The 22,468-nt window shown below is 39.9% G+C and overlaps 1 protein-coding gene across 1 annotated transcript in view; it reads left to right on the top strand.

Annotated features, from left to right (window-relative positions):
• The window catches only part of CARM1 (coactivator associated arginine methyltransferase 1), a 1,187,823-nt gene extending 1,178,922 nt beyond the window's left edge, over positions 1 to 8,901 (top strand). The window contains exon 13 of the mRNA XM_044061097.1: positions 8,314 to 8,901. Within this exon, the coding sequence (XP_043917032.1) occupies positions 8,314 to 8,323 (10 nt within the window). The 3' untranslated portion in view covers positions 8,324 to 8,901. The remainder of the gene's footprint in view (positions 1 to 8,313) is intronic.
• Positions 8,902 to 22,468: the final 13,567 nt, after the last annotated feature.

Below are 22,468 nucleotides of genomic sequence, written 5' to 3'. Positions count from 1 at the left end.
TTATACCCTTTGGGGGAAGAAATGTACCCATGATTTACCACATAGGTGGCAGTACAGTAAACACCAAAAGTGTGATAAGAGACTTAGGAACACTGGTGGACAGTGGTCTCACCTTCAATAACCACATTACCACAACAGTCAGGAAATCCTTCTATGTGGCACACCTCATCACTAAGGGCTTTTCATCCAGAAAAAAGGAGGTCATTGTCCCAATGTACTCATCCCTCATTAGACCCATTATAGAATACAGCACCCATTTGGTATTTACCTCTCAAGACTTCTGCAACAACTGGAAAGGCCACAGAAATACCTCACTAAAAGAATCACAGGCCTAAAGCAGATGCCCTATGCTGACCATCTAAAAAAAACTCCAGCTATACTCTGTCAAACCCAGAGTTGTTGGACATGCTACACTTAAAGAAATCCTAATCCCTCAGAGCCACACACTCCAGGGATCTAAACCTTGTCATCACAATAAAAAAAACATGCTGGAGGGATAGGTTCCTGACCCAGAGACTCCTCAGACTCTGGAATAGACTGCCCATACATGTCAAGCAGAGCGCCTCTTTGGCCCTCTTCAAAAGGAACCTTGATGATTGGATGGGAGATAGGAAATTCACCCTGGGGATCATGTCATTAGCCCTGCTAGACAGGGGTCCAGGGAAGTAAATATTGTGGAAAGAAATAGCCAGGGAATTGTTATGGCTAGGTTTGTATAGGCCCTAGGGCCGATAGCCTAGTACCAACCTATGAACCTATGAACTTATGAATCCTGGCACTGGACAGGCAGTTGACTGTGACTTTCTCCTTCTCCAGCCTAGTGAGTGGGACATCCATGTGCCTCACTACTGAGTCTCAAATGACGAGAAAGTTTGTTTTTTGAGTGTTATGCCTTACTGGCTTGGTGGGTGAGACACTGGTGTTGCTATGTGTCATGGGTGCTGTAAGGACCGTGTTAGTTGTAGCAGTCTTGTGTTTTGGAGGTCTCTGGTGTTTCAGTAAGCTTTTCGAGAGAGCCTCTAAGTATGTAGATTTACGTGTTTGACGCATACTATGTGTATGAGTAGTGATACTATGAGCATATGCAGTGGTGGGTGAGTTGACATCCTTCTCTGTGTTACTGTTTTGAGTGAGAGAGAGCATGGATTCTAGATTCTTGGTATAAATACATCTCTCACACTCTGTACTAGAGTTTGTTATTAATAGGTGGTTGCCTGTCTACATGACGGAATTGCTACACTGTCTCAAGAGACCCAAGTCAACTTGGTTGGCAGGAGAAACAAGGGTAGTCCAACTGTTCACAATGCTAGGTTGAAGACTGTTGTCACTAGGGGTGGCTATTCAGAATCAATCACAGAGGACCTCAGTGGATGGATATTTCTGCCTGGGTTTTAGGGAAAATTTGTTGAATCTATCTGTCTGGCTTTGACGCACAACTGTCCAGTAGTACATGGTGCTGTGCAACACACAAACAAGCAGAAACCTGCTCAAATGCAGGGCCTAAATGCCAGAAGCTAAAAACTTGAAGAAAACTTTAAAAAGATTCAAAAAGACCAATGAGGATGCTTATTCCATGCCCTAAACCAGCCTCCTTTTACCAGGCAGGTCCCAATCAGCACAATGCTCTCATAAAACTGCAGATAAACACCTTCCAAGCCAGGATGGCCTGGAAAATGTGCTCAGAACAAATAACTACAAACAGTTCCAGTAGCAGCAAGCCTGTATCAGGACTATGCTCCAGCAACTAGATACCATAATTTCAGTGGGAAACACTAGAGAATGTTTAAAACAGCAGAAAAATAGCAGTGAGGCACTATAAAATATTTAAACAGCATAAAATCAGCAAGGAGGCTCTAAAGAATGTTTTAAACAGTTAATAGATCAGTTATTTAAGCACTGCTTGGTGGGAAAACCAGAACAATCAGAACAGATAGCTTAAAAAGAGTGAAAAATGCCAGTAAGTATTTAACAAACAGTGAAACTAACAAAAGAGCTTTGTAAAGAGTGAAAACAACAATAACATTCAATTTAACAGGCACAATAAAGCAGACAATTGCAATACAACAAAATGCAACACTCCTAACTTTAAAATAACTTTCCTGAAAAGGAAAGTAAAAAAACATAAATGTAAGAAAATGGAAGTTCCCCCAAGGGAATTTATCTTCCCAGCAAAGGAAACCACAATCCAACTATCGATCCTTGAAAGCATAAGAGTGGTGCACTGTTAGGAGGCAGGAAAGCCCTGAAGGCCTTCACACCCAAACTTGTCATTTAGTCAACTCAGCTTGAATTACTTGACATTTTGGGTTCATGGAAGGTACCCTGAAGTTTTGGAAGCTGGACGGCTATTATATCCTTGGCAGAATATAATCCATATACCTAAGACCACTGTAGCAGTGATCAATATGGCAAACATCAGAAAACAATGAGAAAGTGGTGGAGGTGTGCTAACTATAAATAGAAGGACACAGAGGACAAAGAAGTACTGCAATTCTAATAAAAGGAGTCAATGTAGGATAATATGAAAGACGGGGACATACTTAAAGAACACTGGTGGGATGGGATCAAGGTCACTTTCAGGGAAAAACTGGTGAGTGCAGAAGGAGAGAGAAGAAGGAAGGGTGATTGAGGAGTTGAAGAGAGAGAGCTAGTTATGGTACAGAAGGAGGCTGGAAGAAAGGAAAGTAGAAAGGAAGAACTACAAAACAGTGAAAAGGCAATAAGAATGGAACTGGAGAGTAAAATTATTATAGCAATAACCCACGTCTGGGTGTGGGTAATGCTGGATTTACCCACGGTTGGTGTGGTTTGGTCAGGAGGGTAAAGCCTGAGTGGCCAAACAAAGACAACAGTGGGTAAATCCAGCATTACCCACACCCAGAAGTGGGTTATTGCTATTATACAATGACATTATTTAAGAAAAAAAATAATTACTTTTCTTAAATAATGGCATTGTATAATGCCTCCTTGCTGCCCTTCCGCAGCTGTCTGGTATTCTGCGGCAGTTCTGATGTACTGCGCATGCGTATGCTTATGCAGTACATCAGAGCTGTGGGTGGAAGCAATGTAGAAAGCAAGATCTCTGTTGCTTTTTACAAACTGTCTCGCTATGTTAAAGGAGTTTAACATAGCGAGACAGCTTTAAAAAAAGCAACGGAGAATCTCCGTTGGTCTTTTTAAAGCTGTCTCACTATGTTAAACCCATTTAACATAGCAAGACACCTTTAAAAAAAACAACGGAGATAGGAAGATCTCTGTTACTTTTTTTAAAGCTGTCTCGCTATGTTAAACTCATTTAACATAGCAAGACAGTGTGTAAAAAGCAACGGAGATCTTGCATTCTCCGTTGCTGTAAAAAAAGAGTTATACTAACGGAAAAAGTCCGGGCAAATATTAATGGGGAATCATTGTATAATATAAAATAAGAAATTCAACAATGGTACTGGAGGGGCTACTGGTGAATATTGTGGGAGGCACAAAGGAAACAACTATTCATGAAATACAAGACAAAACAGGCAGATTGACAGAGGGGTACAGAGGATAAGGGGAGGAGATGGAGAATATTTATTTATTGACATTTGTTGACCAGAATAGTCCACTGGGCTTGAGACTCATTTTCAGTGCAGGCCCGAGGAGAAAAGCTCCAAGTTACATGAAAATCATTACATGAATTTGTAAGGAAACAATTACTTATAAAGCAAGTGAAATAATATAAAAAACTATCTAAACAGCACATATGTTGTAAAAAGGCACAAAACAGTAACAATGGAACATTAGCATGTAGAAAAATTATACAGCTAGAAATATTTAACAATACAGCTCAATTTCTTTTTTTGGGGGGGGGAGTAGGAAAAGTGAAAGGCAAGTGTAGTGGGAAGGTAGAATTAGAGTTAAACTGAAAGGTAGAATAGATACAGTTAGACTGTTATAGGTAGGTGGTGAAAATATGTAGATTATAGGTGGTATGTATTTAATGGTAGTATTAAAAGTAGAAAGTGACAGAAGAGAAAGTGCGTTAAGATAGTTGTATAGATGTGTGGCGTAGGATAATAATGATTCGGGATAACTCATATGGTATAACAGTATAGCATGTACACAAGTATATTTGCCATGTGAAACAGTTTTGCTAGATTAAGGAGGCTGTGGATATGTGTTGCATGTGCAGCTGGGGGTATCAGTGAGATGTTTTCTTTTAAATGAGATTATGTTGTCTAATTCTGTAACTGAAGCTAAAAAGGGGAAAGATTCAAGAAATACTACAGGAGATTTACAAACATCAGTGAGGGACAGAATCCTCAAAATGAAACTGGGAAACAATATTGGAGGCTGAAGAAAGACACAAAATGAATGCAGAGGTGACAAGGGATGAGATAAGGAAAGCCATGTACAAAACAAAGGAGAGGAAAGCTGGAGGAACAGATGGATTCCCCCAGAGTTTTACAATTCTACAAATTCTGGGGTCCATATCTACCTGTTCCAAAATAAGGAACAATAATTCAGCATGGGAAGTTTTTGATAATGTGTGCTTGTATAATGCACTATTAGCGTTCTTAGTTTTAATGCTGTGTGTGTGCTCATATATTTTGTTTCTTTAATGTACAGAGGTGGGAGTTGGGAAAACATTTTGCAATATAAAGAACTGGTGTGGCAATTTAGGTTAACACTTTCATGTACCCTGGCCTGAATGACTATGCTTCTATGAATCCAATTTTAAAATGCAAAGCTGCTAAATTATGATTTTTAAATAATTTCCCTATCATTCTTTTTTATTCAACTATTTGTTTGAAAGTTTTTTTTTCAGCTTGTTTTATATAGTAAACATATTGTAGTACTTTTTAGTTCATTTTTAATGCTACCGGCTTTAACTAATTCCCCAATGTTATTTTAATTGTAATAAGTTTAGATTTTTCGGAAAAATTTACATTCATAAATTCATACATTTAGTATTAAACATTTTTAATAAATTATACAACACACATGCATGTTTTCTACTGTATAGAGATATGGGGATATGATTTGTAATATGCTGTTTCTTTAAGTATTTATTGACTGATTTTTAATTTTTAATTTGTACATTATGTCAAGGTATATAAATTGGTGGTCGTAGTTTGATTTCATTATTCTGACAAAGTCCAAGGAGTTATAGGATGAAAGTCCTAAATCATTCATTAAAACCTAATTTTTTACTACAGCTGGAGCTCCATGTTTGAATTTCTATTTATACCACTCTTAGTGCCTGGCTACCCTTTATTTGACATTTTAAAAATACATGACTGTTACAGAGAATCCAAGGATGAAAAAATATGATAAAAGATTTCTAATGTATGGATATATCAGGTAGTCATCAACTTGGAAACTAAAACTAGAAGAAATGGGTTGTGACAGGAAAAAAAATGTGATATAAAAATAATAATAATAATTTGGAAATGTTTTATTTGGCACCAGGGTGTGAAATATATGTGTAAGGATCACAGAAGCTATAAGGAGATATGAGAATAAACAGCATGAAATCAATTTGCTAGATTTTTTACGGAGGTCACTTAAGAAACTTCTCTTAAAGTCTGAAGTGAAATATAAGGAAATTAAATAAAGTATTGTGTGAATGGTTGCAGTGGGAAGAAAACTATACAGTATAATTTTCTTTTGGAATATAGATACAGTAGAAAGTTTTGAGATAACATGGAAAGTAATTAAAATTCAATAAGTTTGGAACACTCACATCAGATATTATTACATATAGTTATGACAATGTAAAACAACACATAAGAAAACTAGATAAACTGATGTTTTGTGTTTATGGCAAATCTGGAAAGTGAAATATGATGAAATTCTGTATAATGAGTGAATAATGGAAGAAGATGAAGCTGTTAAGAGTCTGGGGGATAAGAATGGGAAATGGTTAAAAAGCTGATTTAAGATGTTTTGTTGGTGTGTTTTGTTTTATCTGTATGTAGACTATATGGCTTCCACTATGAATGGACAAAAGTGAATACACTGAAGATCAGAATCTCCAGCTTTCAGGGGAAAAAAAACTGCTGAAAATTGCTTTTCCAAGCATTTTTTTTTGCATGGAGCAAACCTTCCTGCACCCCATCATGTAGGGGACAAGTCCCCTCCCCCATGCTACCATACCCACAAACCTATATATACCAATTCCATGGTTGCACCAACTCAAAGAAAGGGGAAATTCCCCAAAAAGGCCTCACTGCAGGCTGCACAAGTGGCATAAAGAGATAAAGCCCTGACTCTAGCCAATATGACCTGGGTTCTTATAGCGCCTTAGGTGTGGCATTGTGGCAGGAAAGGGAATGGGTGTGCCCATCCCAGATGGGAGGACACTCATTGATATTCTCCCTAATGGGGGTGTAGTCAAAAGAGGGGAGTTGTCCTTGGATGTAAACAATGAGTGTGGGAGGTGGGGAAAGTGGGTAAATCAATAAAAAAAAATGGGCATCACTGCCAGCAGAACTCACTGGCAGTTGTCTTCTATGGAGGAACTTCAGTTATTGGTGAGCAGAACCTCAGGCAACTGAAAGTCGAGCATTCAATCTTTGTCTACCAATAGGGTAATGGACTATTTGATTTGCTTTGCTATTTGCGTTATAAGTATGAAAAGTATTTTTTATAGTATGGAAAACACACCTGAAAAATGCAGAAGATGCTTGTGTAGGGACTGGGTGTATGGTAGTTTATTTACCATTTGCATCCCTTCATGCCTTTATGCAGCTCTGCTCTAATCAAACTTCCTTGTCTAGTAGCACATATAACTCCTCCACCCCCCCCCCCCACATACACACACAGGTTAGGATTCAGAGAAATTATCAACTTTAGGGTTTAACTGGTGAACTGGAATAGCAATACAGTGATAAAAGAGATATAGAGGCATGCAAGAGCCTTATTAAGAAAAAAAAGCATCATTAGTGTGTCTTTGAACTAGACAGAGCACAGTTAGAAGTAACCATGTTTGTGTCGTCCCTACCAGCTCATGCAATGCTGTTACACAGGCATCTATCTACAAATGCACACACACACACACACACACACACACACACACACACACACACACAAGATGTGACAACATACACACACACACACACACACACACACACACACACACACACACACACATACATGCACACACATATACATGTATGCATACGCACAAATACTGAGACAGCTTCAGGGATGCCCCTATGTACATACTACATATAAACATACAAACTAACACCCCCACTCTTGCCATAGCCATCAGTGGGTGTACAATATCAAAAGACAGTGTACATTTTTATCACTTTATTCCCGAAACAGTCCAGTAGAGCTTGTATTGTAATTGTTCTGTGGCACTATTGCAATCCTGACAAAGGCTCTGTGAAAATGCACATGGCTGATCAGCCCTCATCTTGCCCTCAGACTATTGTATTTCCATGTGGCTTTCTCCAGCAAGATTGTTGTAGCACTATATGCTAGAGCCTTTTTACCACTGTAGCATACAATGGTGTTTAAATTGCTCCCTCATAATGCACCAAACAGTTCTGCTAGAGGCAGGATTGCACAATGTATGATGTATTATGTGTTTCTAAATGCCATCCATCTTGACAGCTATTATAGGGTCTCATGATGAACAGTGTCAGAAGCATTATGCTAGCTTTAATAGCTGTAAGACACCTCTGCAACACCAAAAACAATGGTAGTGCATGATAAGTAAATCTGCTGGTTTATCAGGCATGTACTTCCCTTTTGTTTACTGTCTGTTAGCATTAAGTGCATTAATGGTTTCAAAGTCATGACATATTTCACAGTGCTATGTTTTCTTTTCTCTCTGTCCTCCTCTCTGTAAACTGTGATACATCAGGAAGCAAAAGCACCATGTACTACGATAAATTATGCTGGGATCGGTAATTACAAGTATTTGTTAATGATTTTAAGATTTTAAGAAATTGATTTAAGAATTTCACCTTTTGATCTTTGCTCCTAATGTGAAATTCTTGAATACATTTATCAAAGTTATTAAGAAACTGACCAGGATCAGCAAATCACTCTTAACCCTGTGCAGTACAGTGAAGGCAGCTGGCAGCTATATTCCCTCCCCTAGCTCCTACCTCATCTTGCTGTTCACAGATGGCTCTACACTTGCAAAAATTCTTGCTGTAAGAAATGTTTATTTATTTATATGTCTGCATAAAAATGGATTATAGCAGGAAACCCATTTGACATGCAGTTGTACCATTTCCTGTACTGTACTAAGAGGTACCTTGTACCAAAACATTTTAGCCTTTCAACATGCATTTACTCAATACTGTTATCTTTTTTTAGATATGCCTAAATACAGTTTGTCTGCATCATAAAACAAAGAAAACAGAAATGATTTTGCCAAAGCTATCAAGAAGAATTTCTCTTTTACAGAGCAACTGAAACTGGCCAGTGTATTTAAGATAGACACTTCAACTTGGAAAGCCTTTAGTCTTGAAATGTACAGCTACTAAGAATCTGATGTTTTACCAGACTATTCTCATAACAAAAGCAATATGTTAATATCTGCCTGTTGCAGAATGAAATATTTACTAAGTTAATTGAAACTGCTCAGTATGATGTTCGCTGAACCGACTGCATAATAGGCTAAATCCTTCTGTCTTCTGGAAAAGAATGAACTGCACTCTTTCTGCATCAATGTTTCTATTGAACTTGGATTCACCTGCAAAAACACATGTAGCCACTGCAGATCATTGTACAATATAATGCCTTGCAATCGTGATTGTCACAAAAAAGCTGAAATTCGGAATTAGAGTACTTGTAACATGTAACAAGCTAGGCGTGTGAGTACCTTCTTTTAAATTATGATCTGTTGTGTAATACTGGTTTCATTTCCTGTTCTTAGCACAGAACTTTAGTGTGAAGCTGCTGACATTACATCCTAAACTAACACTCTAAAAAGGTAAAACATAATATACAAAAATACAAACATTAAAGACTGTGTGTGTGTGTGTGTGTGTGTGTGTGTGTGTGTGTGTGTGTGTGTGTGTGTCTGCATGAGTGTGCATATTTGAATGCGTGTGTGTGTGTGTGTGTGTGTGTGTGTGTGTGTGTGTGTGTCTGCATGACTATGCATATTTGAAAGTGTGTGTGTGTGTGTGTGTGTGTGTGTGTGTGTGTGTGTGTGTGTGTGTGTGTGTGTGTGTGTATTTGAGTGTGTGTGCAGATATTTAACTGCATCTTGGGCACTATATTTGGTATGCCACAGGGGCCTACCAGGATTCATAGACATGAAATGTTGCAGTCCACAGGATCACAGAATGACACTTGGGTGTTCTTCAGTAGTGCATAAAGGCACCTGATGACATACTAGCTGTTCCAGTGCTTTGAAATGACAAGCAGCACTATTGCCTCTGACTATATTATGTGGCAGTATTCAGTACAGCAGGTAATTATAATATAGCATGCCTTACTAAGTAGCCACAGTAGTTAATTTGTATCCCATGCTGTACAGTATTCAGCAGCATTACTTCCCACAGTAGTTAATTTGTATCACATGCTGTACAGTATTCAGCAGCATTACTTCCCACAGTAGTTAATTTGTATCACATGCTGCTCAGTATTCAGCAGCCTTACTTTTCACAGTACTTAATTTGTATCCCATGCTGTACAGTATTCAGCAGCCTTACTTCTCACAGTAGTTAATTTATATCACATGCTGTACAGTATTCAGCAACATTACTCCCCACAGTAGTTAATTTGTATCCCATGCTGTACAGTATTCAACAGCATTACTTCTCATAGTAGTTAATTTGTATCCCATGCTGTACAGTATTCAGCACCATTACTTCCCACAGTAGTTAATTTGTATCCCATGCTGTACAGTATTCAGCAGCATTATTTCTCAGAGTAGTTAATTTGTATCCCATGCTGTACAGTATTCAGCTGCATTACTTCCCACAGAAGTTAATTTGTATCTCATGCTGTACAGTATTCAGCAGCATTACTTCTCAGAGTAGTTAATTTGTATCACATGCTGTACAGCATTCAGCAGCCTTACTTTTCACAGTACTTAATTTGTATCCCATGCTGTACAGTATTCAGCAGCCTTACTTCTCACAGTAGTTAATTTATATCACATGCTGTACAGTATTCAGCAGCATTACTTCCCACAGTAGTTAATTTGTATCACATGCTGTACAGTATTCAGCAGCATTACTTCCCACAGTAGTTAATTTGTATCACATGCTGCTCAGTATTCAGCAGCCTTACTTTTCACAGTACTTAATTTGTATCCCATGCTGTACAGTATTCAGCAGCATTACTTCTCACAGTAGTTAATTTATATCACATGCTGTACAGTATTCAGCAACATTACTTCCCACAGTAGTTAATTTGTATCCCATGCTGTACAGTATTCAGCAGCATTACTTCTCATAGTAGTTAATTTGTATCCCATGCTGTACAGTATTCAGCACCATTACTTCCCACAGTAGTTAATTTGTATCCCATGCTGTACAGTATTCAGCAGCATTATTTCTCAGAGTAGTTAATTTGTATCCCATGGTGTACAGTATTCAGCTGCATTACTTCCCACATAAGTTAATTTGTATCTCATGCTGTACAGTATTCAGCAGCATTACTTCTCAGAGTAGTTAATTTGTATCACATGCTGTACAGTATTCAGCTGCATTACTTCCCACAGAAGTTAATTTGTATCCCATGCTGTACAGTATTCAGCAGCATTACGTCCCACACTAGTTAATTTGTATTCCATGCTGTACAGTATTCAGCAGCATTACTTCTCACAGTAGTTACTTTGTATCCCATGCTGTACAGAATTCAGCACCATTACTTCCCACAGTAGTTAATTTGTATCCCATGCTGTACAGTATTCAGCAGCCTTACTTCCCACAGTAGTTAATTTGTATGCCATGCTGTACAGTATTCAGCAGCATTACTTCCCACATTAGTTAATTTGTATCACATGCTGTACAGTATTCAGCATTACTTCCCACAGTAGTTAATTTGTATCACATGCTGCTCAGTATTCAGCAGCCTTACTTTTCACAGTAGTTAATTTGTATCCCATGCTGCACAGTATTCAGCAGCCTTACTTCTCACAGTAGTTAATTTATATCACATGCTGTGCAGTATTCAGCAACATTACTTCCCACAGTAGTTAATTTGTATCCCATGCTGTACAGTATTCAGCAGCATTATTTCTCAGAGTAGTTAATTTGTATCCCATGCTGTACAATATTCAGCAGCATTACTTCTCAGAGTAGTTAATTTGTATCCCATGCTGTACAGTATTCAGCAGCATTACTTCCCACAGTAGTTAGTTTGTATCACATGCTGTACAGTATTCAGCAGCATTACTTCCCACAGTAGTTAATTTGTATCACATGCTGCTCAGTATTCAGCAGCCTTACTTTTCACAGTAGTTAATTTGTATCCCATGCTGCACAGTATTCAGCAGCCTTACTTCTCACAGTAGTTAATTTATATCACATGCTGTACAGTATTCAGCACCATTACTTCCCACAGTAGTTAATTTGTATCCCATGCTGTACAGTATTCAGCAGCATTATTTCTCAGAGTAGTTAATTTGTATCCCATGCTATACAGTATTCAGCGGCATTACTTCCCACAGAAGTTCATTTGTATCCCATGCTGTACAGTATTCAGCAGCATTACTTCTCAGAGTAGTTAATTTGTATCACATGCTGTACAGTATTCAGCTGCATTACTTCCCACAGAAGTTAATTTGTATCCCATGCTGTACAGTATTCAGCAGCATTACTTCCCACAGTAGTTAATTTGTATCCCATGCTGTACAGTATTCAGCAGCATTACTTCTCACAGTAGTTACTTTGTATCCCATGCTGTACAGTATTCAGCTGCATTACTTCCCACAGTAGTTAATTTGTATCCCATGCTGTACAGTATTCAGCAGCATTACTTCCCACAGTAGTTAATTTGTATCACATGCTGTACAGTATTCAGCAGCATTACTTCCCACAGAAGTTAATTTGTATCACATGCTGCTCAGTATTCAGCAGCCTTACTTTTCACAGTAGTTAATTTGTATCCCATGCTGTACAGTATTCAGCAGCATTACTTAGGTTCATAGGTTCATAGGTTCATACTAGGCTATCTGCCCTGGGGCAATTATAAGCCTAGCCTGATTCTGTATGGCTTACGCCACCCCTTGATTTGAGTACACTGTGCCCTTTTTAAGGTTTAGTTTACTGTGCCTCTGTCTAATAGTGACACGGGAGTAATCCCTGGGACAAACCTACGATCCCCCATCCACCTATCGAGATTCTTCTTGAAGAGATTCAGTGAGATGCTCTGCCTCACATGAACATGAATTCTATTCCAGAGCGAAGGGAGCCTCTGGGTTATGAACCTGTCCCTCCAGCAAGTTCTATTTATTACTGTGCTGAGGTTCAAGTCCCTCGAGCGTGTGGCTTTAAGGGATTTAGATTTACTGAGGTGGAGCATGTCCATTAATTCTGGATTTGACATAGCTTTGTATGTCAGGCATCGATCGCCTCGAAGTAGGCGGTATGCAACTGAGTAGAGCTGGAGTTTTTTTAACCGAGCAGCATATGGCATCTGTTTGAGACTCTTGATCCTCTTGGTGAGATACTTTTGGGGTCTTTCTAATTGCTGCAGGTGTCGGGTAAGGTACATCCCAAAAGGGGCATTGTATTCTATGATGGGCCTGATGAGGGATGAATAAAGGGGCACGATTACCGGTGGGCTATGTAGAAGGTCTTTCTAACCACTTTGGCAATGTGGTTTTCAAAGGAGAGATTGCTATCAACTTGGGTCCCTAGGTCCCTAATAACTTTCTCTGTACTTAATGGGTGTCCGCCTATGTGGTAATTTGTGGGCACATTGTTTTTGCCAAAGGGTATGACTATACATTTTTTGGCATTTAGCTTTAAACCATGGCACTGGCACCAGTTATCTTTCTCTGTGAGACCTTTTTGAAGGATGTTTGTGTCAGCTGGAGAGTCGATTATGGTGCCCAGTTTGCAGTCGTCTGTGAACTTGGTGAGCCATAGTCCTCCCACGTTTGCCTGTACCTCAGAAAAGTATATACCGAACAAGAGTGGACCCAGGACAGAACCCTGTGGGACGCCACTTGTGACCGGTTTTGAGTCTGACATGGCTCCAGCAACTCTCACTCTGTGGGTTCTGTCTTTGAGCCAGTTTGCGACCCATGTTGTGACATAGGGGTTTATATTTAAGCTGGATAGCTTATCTATGATGCCCGAGTGGGGTATTGTGTCAAATGCCTTTGCAAGGTCCAGATAGGCTGTGTGGACTACCTTCCCTTCATCTATGGCTTTGGTGACTGTTTTGAAGAAGTTAACCAGGTACAAAAGGCAGGATCTGCCCTTGACAAAGCCGAACTGGGTAGGATCTAGTGTCTGTAGGTCCCCAATGTCTTTGTATATAAGCTGCATGATGATCCTCTCCATAGCCTTGCAGACTAAGCTAGTCAGGCTTATGGGGCAATAATTTCCAGGGTCCGTAGAGGCTCCACCTTTGTGGAGTGGGACCACTGTTGCTGCACGCCATTCTGTGGGCACATATCCTGTAGTGAGGCTGAGATTGTATAGCTGTTTTATTTGAGGGATTAGTTCCTCTTGGAGTTCATGTAGGACGCAACCTGGGATGCCATCTGGTCCCATGGAAGCAGTGTTTTTTGCTTTGGAGAGGGCAGCCTTCCCCTGAGCATCAGAGATGTTTGGGAGGCAGCCCTCTGCCAGGATAGATACTCGCTCTTTTGGGGGGGGGGGGTGGAGACATTTGCACTGAACTTGTCTGCCAGGATATTGGCGATGTCTGTGGGTTCAGTGTATTTTTTGTCATTTAGAATCAACTCAGAACAAGTCTGGGAGTTGCATCCCAGGTTCCTAACATAACTGAAAAAAGCCTTATGATTGTCTTTGGTGTCCTGTGCAGTTTTTCTCTCAAAGCTGGCCTTGGAGGATTTTATGAGGGATCGTAATTTTTTGCTAGTACTGATCAGAGATGCCTTCCCTATTAGGGATTTTGCTCTATCATGTAGTAGCTTCCTCCTTCTGTTGTACAGTTTATTTATGGCAGGGGTCCACCAGACTGGACGACTGCCTTTGGATGATTTGGTATTCGTTTTGTTTAGGATAGCATGATCCATGCATTCCTGGAGATGTCCGTAGAATGCATTTATATAGGATTCTGCAGTTTGGGCCATAGTTTCCACTGGCCCTGGGGCCTTGAAGGATTACATTTCGGTTTTGAGAAGTGAGAAGTTCGCTTTTGAGAAGTTTTTCACTGTGGTTTTCTGGGCTGGGGGTGGGGTCGGGATGTGGACATCCAGTGAAATTAATTTATGGTCTGATTTTACCAATGAGGGATATACTTCTGGTGTGGAGCATAGAGTCCCCATGTTGGTAATGATCAGGTCTAGTATGTTGTCCCCTCTTGTGGGAGTGGTGACTAGTTGTTCCATAGCATTTGAGTTTATAATTTCCAGGAACCTTTGAGCTAAGGTGCTGGGGCTTGAGTAGTGCTCCCAGTCAATGTTTGGGTAGTTGAAGTTGCCCACTATAATGGTGTTTGGAGAGATCTTCATGTTCTCCAATGTTTTCAGGAAAGCCGAGTGGGATTTCTGACTTTGAGAGGGTGGTCTGTAGGATGTTATAAACTGAAAAGCAGTCTTGCCCACTGTTAGTTGCACATAGATGGTCTCCGATACTTTGTGCAATGCCACTAACCTGGAGGTGTGGATATCCTTGATAAATATGGAAACTCCCCCTCCTTTTGTGGTTCGGTCCGGGTTTTGGGGCCGAAAAGCATGATATGAGGTATAGCCTGGTAGTGCTGCGGTGCTCTCTGGAGCCTTGAACCAGGTTTTTGTCACTGCACAGATATCAATGTTCTCCATACTGAGGAGAGCTTCGAGTGCATGCATCTTGAGGTTAAGACTTCTGGCGTTAAGCAGCATTACCCTTAGTTTCTTGTTCCTTGTGCTGTCTATGGGGGTGGGTTTGACTTTTGAGCCTTGCCTAAAAAAGGCACTATGGGGGTGGCAAGAGCCTTTGCCAATATCCGAAAGCCCAGTGGTGACAGGTGCAAGCTGTCCCTAGCGAAGCAACGTGGCTTGTCGAGCATGTCATCCCAGGCTGACAGACACTGGATCCCCTTTGAATGACACCAAAATTTTAGCCAATTGTTAAAATCGATCATTTTGTCTTTGTATTGTGGCATCATTCTAGGTGAGGGTAAGATGCTGCTCAAGGTCAGGGTCAAACCAGCCTGGGCTACATGATCAGAGAGCTCCTCTATGTCTCTTTTCATGTAGTCCAGGGAGGTATGTCTCAGGTCATTCACACCAGCATGTACAACGACTGAGTCATATTTGTATTTGCTTTGGAGTGACCTGAGTGCTTGCATTATGTGGCGGATCCTAGCACCCGGCAGGCAGCTCACCATGACCTTCTCTTTATTCAGCCTGCTGAGCGGGACGTCAGTGTGTCTGACAATAGAGTCACCTATTACAAGAGTATCAGGTGTGTTATTCAGCCTTAAGGGCTGTGGCTGCTTGGCACACTGACTTTGTGCGCTATGTGTTGTGCATGTTTTGTTTTGAGATAGCGTTTGCTTGGATGTCTGCTTTGGAGGTCTCTGTTGCTTAGGTAGATTTTTATTTAGAGCCTCCGAGTATGTTTTTGTGTATTTATGTGTTTGGTTCGCTGATGTGGTGGGACTATGTGATACTGGAATTGTGTTGTGTGAGATTATCTTCTCCTCCTGACTGGTTACACCAATTTTGAGATGAGAGAGCTCATCCTCCAGTTTGGCTAAATAGTTGCATCTCTCAAATATATTTGAACCTGTTTGGAGGAGGAGAGGGTTGTCCGTGTACATGAGACAGTTGTAACATTGCCTTAAAATTCCCAGATTCACCAGCTGGACGGGAGAGGAAACTATTGACTGACCTTTGGACATGCTAGAGTAATATAGGGAAACTGATTTAAGATGGACCAATAGAGGACAGGGTAATCGTAGAGAGTATAAGAGTAAGTAGTGCTTATGGTTTAATAGTGCTAACTTGTAGGATTACTTCATTGGACCAGTGAAGGGCTTTAGAATGAGAATATGGTGTTTAAATTGAGAGATAGAGCAGTTCTAAGGGAAAAAGTGAAGAGCAGAATTTGTGGAGCCAGGAATAGTTTAAACCCAATTTGGCAGCACTGCCCACTGTTGCGCTATGCACAAAAACGTGCAAAATGCGCAAAAGAGGGTTTTAAGAGAGGAAGATGAAGGAGTCTGGAATTGACCCAAAATGGCCAACAAAACTAGAGTTTTAAGTCAGTAAACACTCCCACAGGGGCAGGCAGGCTGCTCAATGTTTTTCACTGCCACTGATCAACAGAGAGACTTCCCTTTAGCCCAAGCAAAAAATGGCCTCCAAGAAACTTACAAACAGTTCAAGAACAGCAAGCCTGTAACTGAACTTTTTTAAATCTCAGAAAATTGGGAAAAAAGCAAGATTTTTTTTGTTTTTTTGTTTTTTTTCAGAGATAGCAGAGATTCACAAGTATCAATAAGTTATAACAGTGCAGTAAATGACCCCACACAAGAGTGTTAGGCCAAAGACAGATAAAATGCAAGTTTTGAGAAAAAAACAATTTTAAAAATAAGTGCAAACAGGAAATTCAGTAAACAGCTCTAGGTTGTGCTCTAAATACAGTTACTAATGCAGAAATCAAGTTTAACAAGCCAGAAAATGTTCAAAATAGGCGGCTATGCAGAAAAACTTAGCAAATAAACAGAGGAAAAATACTTAAAATCTCAAAAGTGGCTCCTTTCTTCTCTCAGTGTTTTCTCCTCTTGGTGGGTGCTTCACCAACAGCCAACAAGCCTGAAAAGACGCCAAAACCACGAGGCAACCAGGTTTTAAGAGAGGAAGATGAAGGAGTTTGGAATTGACCCAAAATGGCCAATAAAACTACAGTTTCAAGTCAGTAACCACTCCCACAGGGGCAGGCAGGCTGCTCAATGTTTTTCACTGCCACTGATCAACAGAGAGACTTCCCTTTAGCCAAAGCAAAAAATGGCCTCCAATAAACTTACAAACAGTTCAAGAACAGCAAGCCTGTAACTGAACTTTTTTAAATCTCAGAAAAGTGGGAAAAAAGCAAGATTTTTTTTGTTTTTTGTATCCCATGCTGTACAGTATTCAGCAGCATTACTTCCCACAGTAATTAATTTCTATCCCATGCTGTACTGTATTCAGCAGTATTACTTCTCACATTAGTTAATTTGCATCCCATGCTGTACAGTATTCAGCAGCATTACTTCCCACAGTAGTTAATTTGTATCCCATGCTGTACAGTATTCAGCACCATTACTTCCCAAAGTAGTTAATTTGTATCCCATGCTGTACAGTATTCAGCAGCATTACTTCCCACAGTAGTTAATTTGTATCACATGCTGCTCAGTATTCAGCAGCTTTACTTCTCACAGTAGTTAATTTGTATCCCATGCTGTACAGTATTCAGCAGGATTACTTCTCAGAGTAGTTAATTTGTATCACATGCTGTACAGTATTCAGCAGCCTTACTTCTCACAGTAGTTAATTTGTATCACATGCTGTACAATATTCAGCAGCATTACTTCCCACAGAAGTTAATTTGTATCACATGCTGTACAGTATTCAGCAGCATTACTTCCCACAGAAGTTAATTTGTATCCCATGCTGTACAGTATTCAGCAGCATTACTTCTCACAGTAGTTAATTTGTATCCCATGCTGTACAGTATTCAGCAGCATTACTTCTCACAGTAGTTAATTTGTATCCCATGCTGTACAGTATTCAGCAGCATTACTTCCCACAGTAGTTAATTTGTATCCCATGCTGCACAGTATTCAGCAGCCTTACTTCTCACACTAGTTAATTTATATCACATGCTGTACAGTATTTAGCAGCATTACTTCCCACAGAAGTTAATTTGTATCTCATGCTGTACAGTATTCAGCAGCATTACTTCCCGTAGAAGTTAATTTGTATCACATGCTGTACAGTATTCAGCAGCATTACTTCCCACAGTAGTTAATTTGTATCCCATGCTGTACAGTATTCAGCAGCAATACTTCTCACAGTAGTTAATTTGTATCCCACGCTGTACAGTATTCAGCAGCATTACTTCTCACAGTAGTTAATTTTTATCCCATGCTGTACAGTATTCAGCTGCATTACTTCCCACAGTAGTTAATTTGTATCACATGCTGTACAATATTCAGCACCATTACTCTCCACAGTTGTTAATTTGTATCCCATGCTGTACAGTATTCAGCAGCATTACTTCTCACAGTAGTTAATTTGTATCCCATGCTGTACAGTATTCAGCAGCATTACTTCCCACAGTAGTTAATTTGTATCCCATGCTGTGCAGTATTCAGCAGCCTTACTTCTCACAGTAGTTAATTTGTATCACATGCTGCACAGTATTCAGCAGCCTTACTTCTCACAGTTGTTAATTTATATCACATGCTGTACAGTATTTAGCAGCATTACTTCCCACAGAAGTTAATTTGTATCCCATGCTGTACAGTATTCAGCAGCATTACTTCCCACAGAAGTTAATTTGTATCACATGCTGTACAGTATTCAGCAGCATTACTTCCCACAGTAGTTAATTTGTATCACATGCTGTACAGTATTCAGCAGCCTTACTAAGTAGCCACAATAGTTAATTTGTATCCCATGCTGTACAGTATTCAGCAGCATTACTTCCCATAGTAGTAAATTTGTATCACATGCTGTACAGTACTTAGCAGCATTACTTCCCACAGAAGTTAATTTGTATCCCATGCTGTACAGTATTCAGCAGCATTACTTCTCACAGAAGTTAATTTGTATCACATGCTGTACAGTATTCAGCAGCCTTACTTCTCACAGTAGTTAATTTGTATCACATGCTGTACAGTATTCAGCAGCATTACTTCCCACAGTAGTTAATTTGTATCCCATGCTGTACAGTATTCAGAAGCATTACTTCCCACAGTAATTAATTTGTATCCCATGCTGTGCAGTATTCAAGCACTCACCAGCATTATAGTATTGCGGCAGGAAAAGCTAGAGAGTGTGTGTGCAATAGCAGGTTTCCCTGCACCATAGGGGTCTCTGCTGCTGGAAAGTATTTTCTTTCCATGCATCAATGGTGCTACACTCTGATCTACTTGGACAGTATACTATTCATCAGTGCATGATAAGCAACATACTACAGTGTTATTGTGCTAATAGGTCTTGCACCATTGTACAACCTGTCACTTCTGTCCTATGGGCTACGCTGCTGGGACCAGCCAGTATTTCATCAGTGCTGGCTTTGTGAATAGCTTATGGCTGGGGGGGGGGGGGGGGCAGGCTGCGTAGCATAGGGGACTGAGTGGCAAGTATGCAATGGAGCAAGGTCACACATGAGGTCTTGCTCAATCTAACTCCATTATGTTGCACTGTCTTTGAATCACAATGAATCTTGTACTCCTGTTTGTGAAGCAGAAGGCCTTATGGTTCTAGACATCCACCTCATAAACAGAACCCACAGAGAGTGTGTTAACTAGCACAGCAGTAAGGTCAGAGACATTAGAGTTATTTGCCAGTATCACAGTATCAATATATTTACATCAAATGTAAATATTTAATTTCCTACCAAATGAGGAAATATTTGGTCTGGTAAATAAGCATTAGTTTTGGCTAACAGAGTTTAAACTGATATATTTGTGACTTTTACTTATGTTGTTTAACCAGGGTACTAGACTGATCTGACAGGACCCATTTCACCACAGCCTGGATGAAAAAAAAAAAAAAAAAAAAAATATATATATATATATATATATATATATATATATATATATACATATATATATATATATATATATATATATATATATATATATATATATATATATATATATATATATATATATATATATATATATATATATATATATATATATAAACAATACTCCAGCAACACACTATTCCATTGCTACTAATACAAAATTGCATTGTCAGCTATTTAAACTATTTACATAAGGCAGAAAAATGTGTGCAGTTTGAATAGATGATAGGCTGCTATAAGGTCTCTAAAGTGCTATTGCATTGCCTGCACTGTAGTATAGTTGATATGGGTATGTTTTTCTGATAAGTTTGCAAGCCTGAGTGGGCTAGTGTTAAGTATGAGTGGGTTGTTCTGGTTAAGTATGAGTGGGCTGGTGGTGTTAAGTATGAGTGAGCTGGTGTTGTTAAGTATGAGTGGGCTGGTGTTGATAAGTATGGGTGGGCTGGTGGTGTTAAGTATGAGTGGGCTGGTGTTGTTAAGTATGAGTGGGCTGGTGTTGATAAGTATGAGTGGGCTGGTGGTGTTAAGTATGAGTGGGCTGGTGTTGTTAAGTATGAGTGGGCTGGTGGTGTTAAGTATGAGTGGGCTGGTGGTGTTAAGTATGAGTGGGCTGGTGTTGTTAAGTATGAGTGGGCTGGTGTTGATAAGAATGAGTGGGCTGGTGGTGTTAAGTATGAGTGGGCTGGTGTTGTTAAGTATGAGTGGGCTGGTGTTGTTAAGTATTTTTTTATGTGAATGTTAATTGGAAAAGGAATGCACACAGCTACACTGGGAACCATTTTGTATGTTTAAGGGCGATGCTTTGTTTTTTACAATGCAGGGGTGCAGGGAATACAATGAAAAAATCTGTTGGATAATATTTGCAAGTCAATGAGATTTTGCTTTGATGAACAGGTGAGAAAAAGGAGACCATTTTGAAGTTTAGGTTGATAAGTATTTTGACCTCTACCTTCAGATGCTAAAGCTGGTAATTCATTAGTTTTAAACATCAAACATAACATGTCCTTTTTTACATGAGTTCTAATTGAAGAAAAGTAAAACTGCTGGCATATAGTATGTTATGTAGGAAGTGCAACATTATCTTTTAAGATGAAGGCATTATTTCTTACTCAAGCTTAAAAGAGGGAGAGCACTCATATTTCCGACGCATCGCAAACGTTCAGTTTTGGTGACATTTTGACAGCATTGCTAGCCAGTTGTCAGCTCTCTCTTGGCCATTCAGCTGACTCATTCCCCATCACCTTGGTAAGCATTGACTGGGATGGGTCTTCATTTAGACAGCCATTAAGTTACTAGGAGGGGGTTATCATTAAGGCAGCCATCACAGTTGTTTGAGTTTTGATACTTTAAGTCCTATCACTCCTACACACCCAGTGACAATCTGTGGGTGGAAAGTGTTACTGGCATCAGTTCTGCACCACTCCACACTCATGCAAGTGGATTACATCAACATATCCCCCACCCATCCCACAAGAGGTACCGTAGGGCTGTTTCTCTGGTGTCCACCAAGGAAATCCAGGCAACCATAATGTACCCCTCAGCTCAGAAACTCCCTCTTCTAGGATGTGCATGGCCATCCTTCCCTTTGGGCATCATCAAATGCCCAAACTACTACTCCAGCTTAGGTCACCTGGATCAATAGTCAAAGCTCTTGCCCTCTACATTACCAGTGAAGGCTGCAAAAATAGCATGGTGTCGTACATTCAGGACTAAAATATTAAAAATAACAAGGGTGGGATTCATGAAACCTTTGTCCATTGTCCAGTGCCCTAGTCTGAGTTTTCACAAGGCACTGTATAATTCAGAAAGAATATCCTTAATCCCGCCTCCACTACTGTGACATCACTGTAATACTAAAGGTACTAGAGCATACACAGTGCCCGGACCTTCCTTGCTGACTGAGTATTCCAAGAAATCTTGCAGTATAATCCATCTATCTACCTTGCACCTAAAAGGACACCTTCCCAAGCTCCCAGTTTACAGAATCATCTCTTTGTTACCCACAACCTCTATGCAACCATTACCTGAAATGCTGGTGACTGGAGTCATATCCAGTCAAGCAGCCTCACTTGTCAGTAGACAGAAAGCTGTACTGTACCTGTCTCTCCCTCTCATCAGCAAAGTCCCCCTACACCGTCATTCATACCTAACTTTCCAGGCTTATAGTCCCAGGTCCCCCCTCATGGCAGTCACTGTTTTCTGCTAGATATATCCTTCCACACTAGTAACTGAAACCTTTAATCTGCCTTCCTCTTACCAGGCCATGACTGATGAGCGCTGCACCCCCCATAGTACTGTTAATGATTGATGAAATCCCCCACAGACCACTTGTTATTTACCTATCCAGACCTCTCACTACACTACAGTAACAGCTCATCCTACTACAAAAGATAAGTCATGCTTGACTCGAGATTTGTCCTGTTAATTTGCATATGAGATGATTAATGTTTTAAACCTGTACCTGTTTGCCATAGTATAGGGATAGCAGTTCATCAGACCACAATGGTGACCCTTCATTTTGCCAGATCCTGTCACACACGATGAACCGCTAGGTATATTATGTGCGGTACTGACAAACATGATGG

This window comes from Protopterus annectens, chromosome 2.part0, assembly GCF_019279795.1.
Source record: "Protopterus annectens isolate FY-2018-M chromosome 2.part0, PAN1.0, whole genome shotgun sequence".
In the NCBI taxonomy this organism is placed as follows: Eukaryota; Metazoa; Chordata; order Ceratodontiformes; family Protopteridae; genus Protopterus; species Protopterus annectens.
This window is presented reverse-complemented; position numbering and strand designations above follow the sequence as displayed.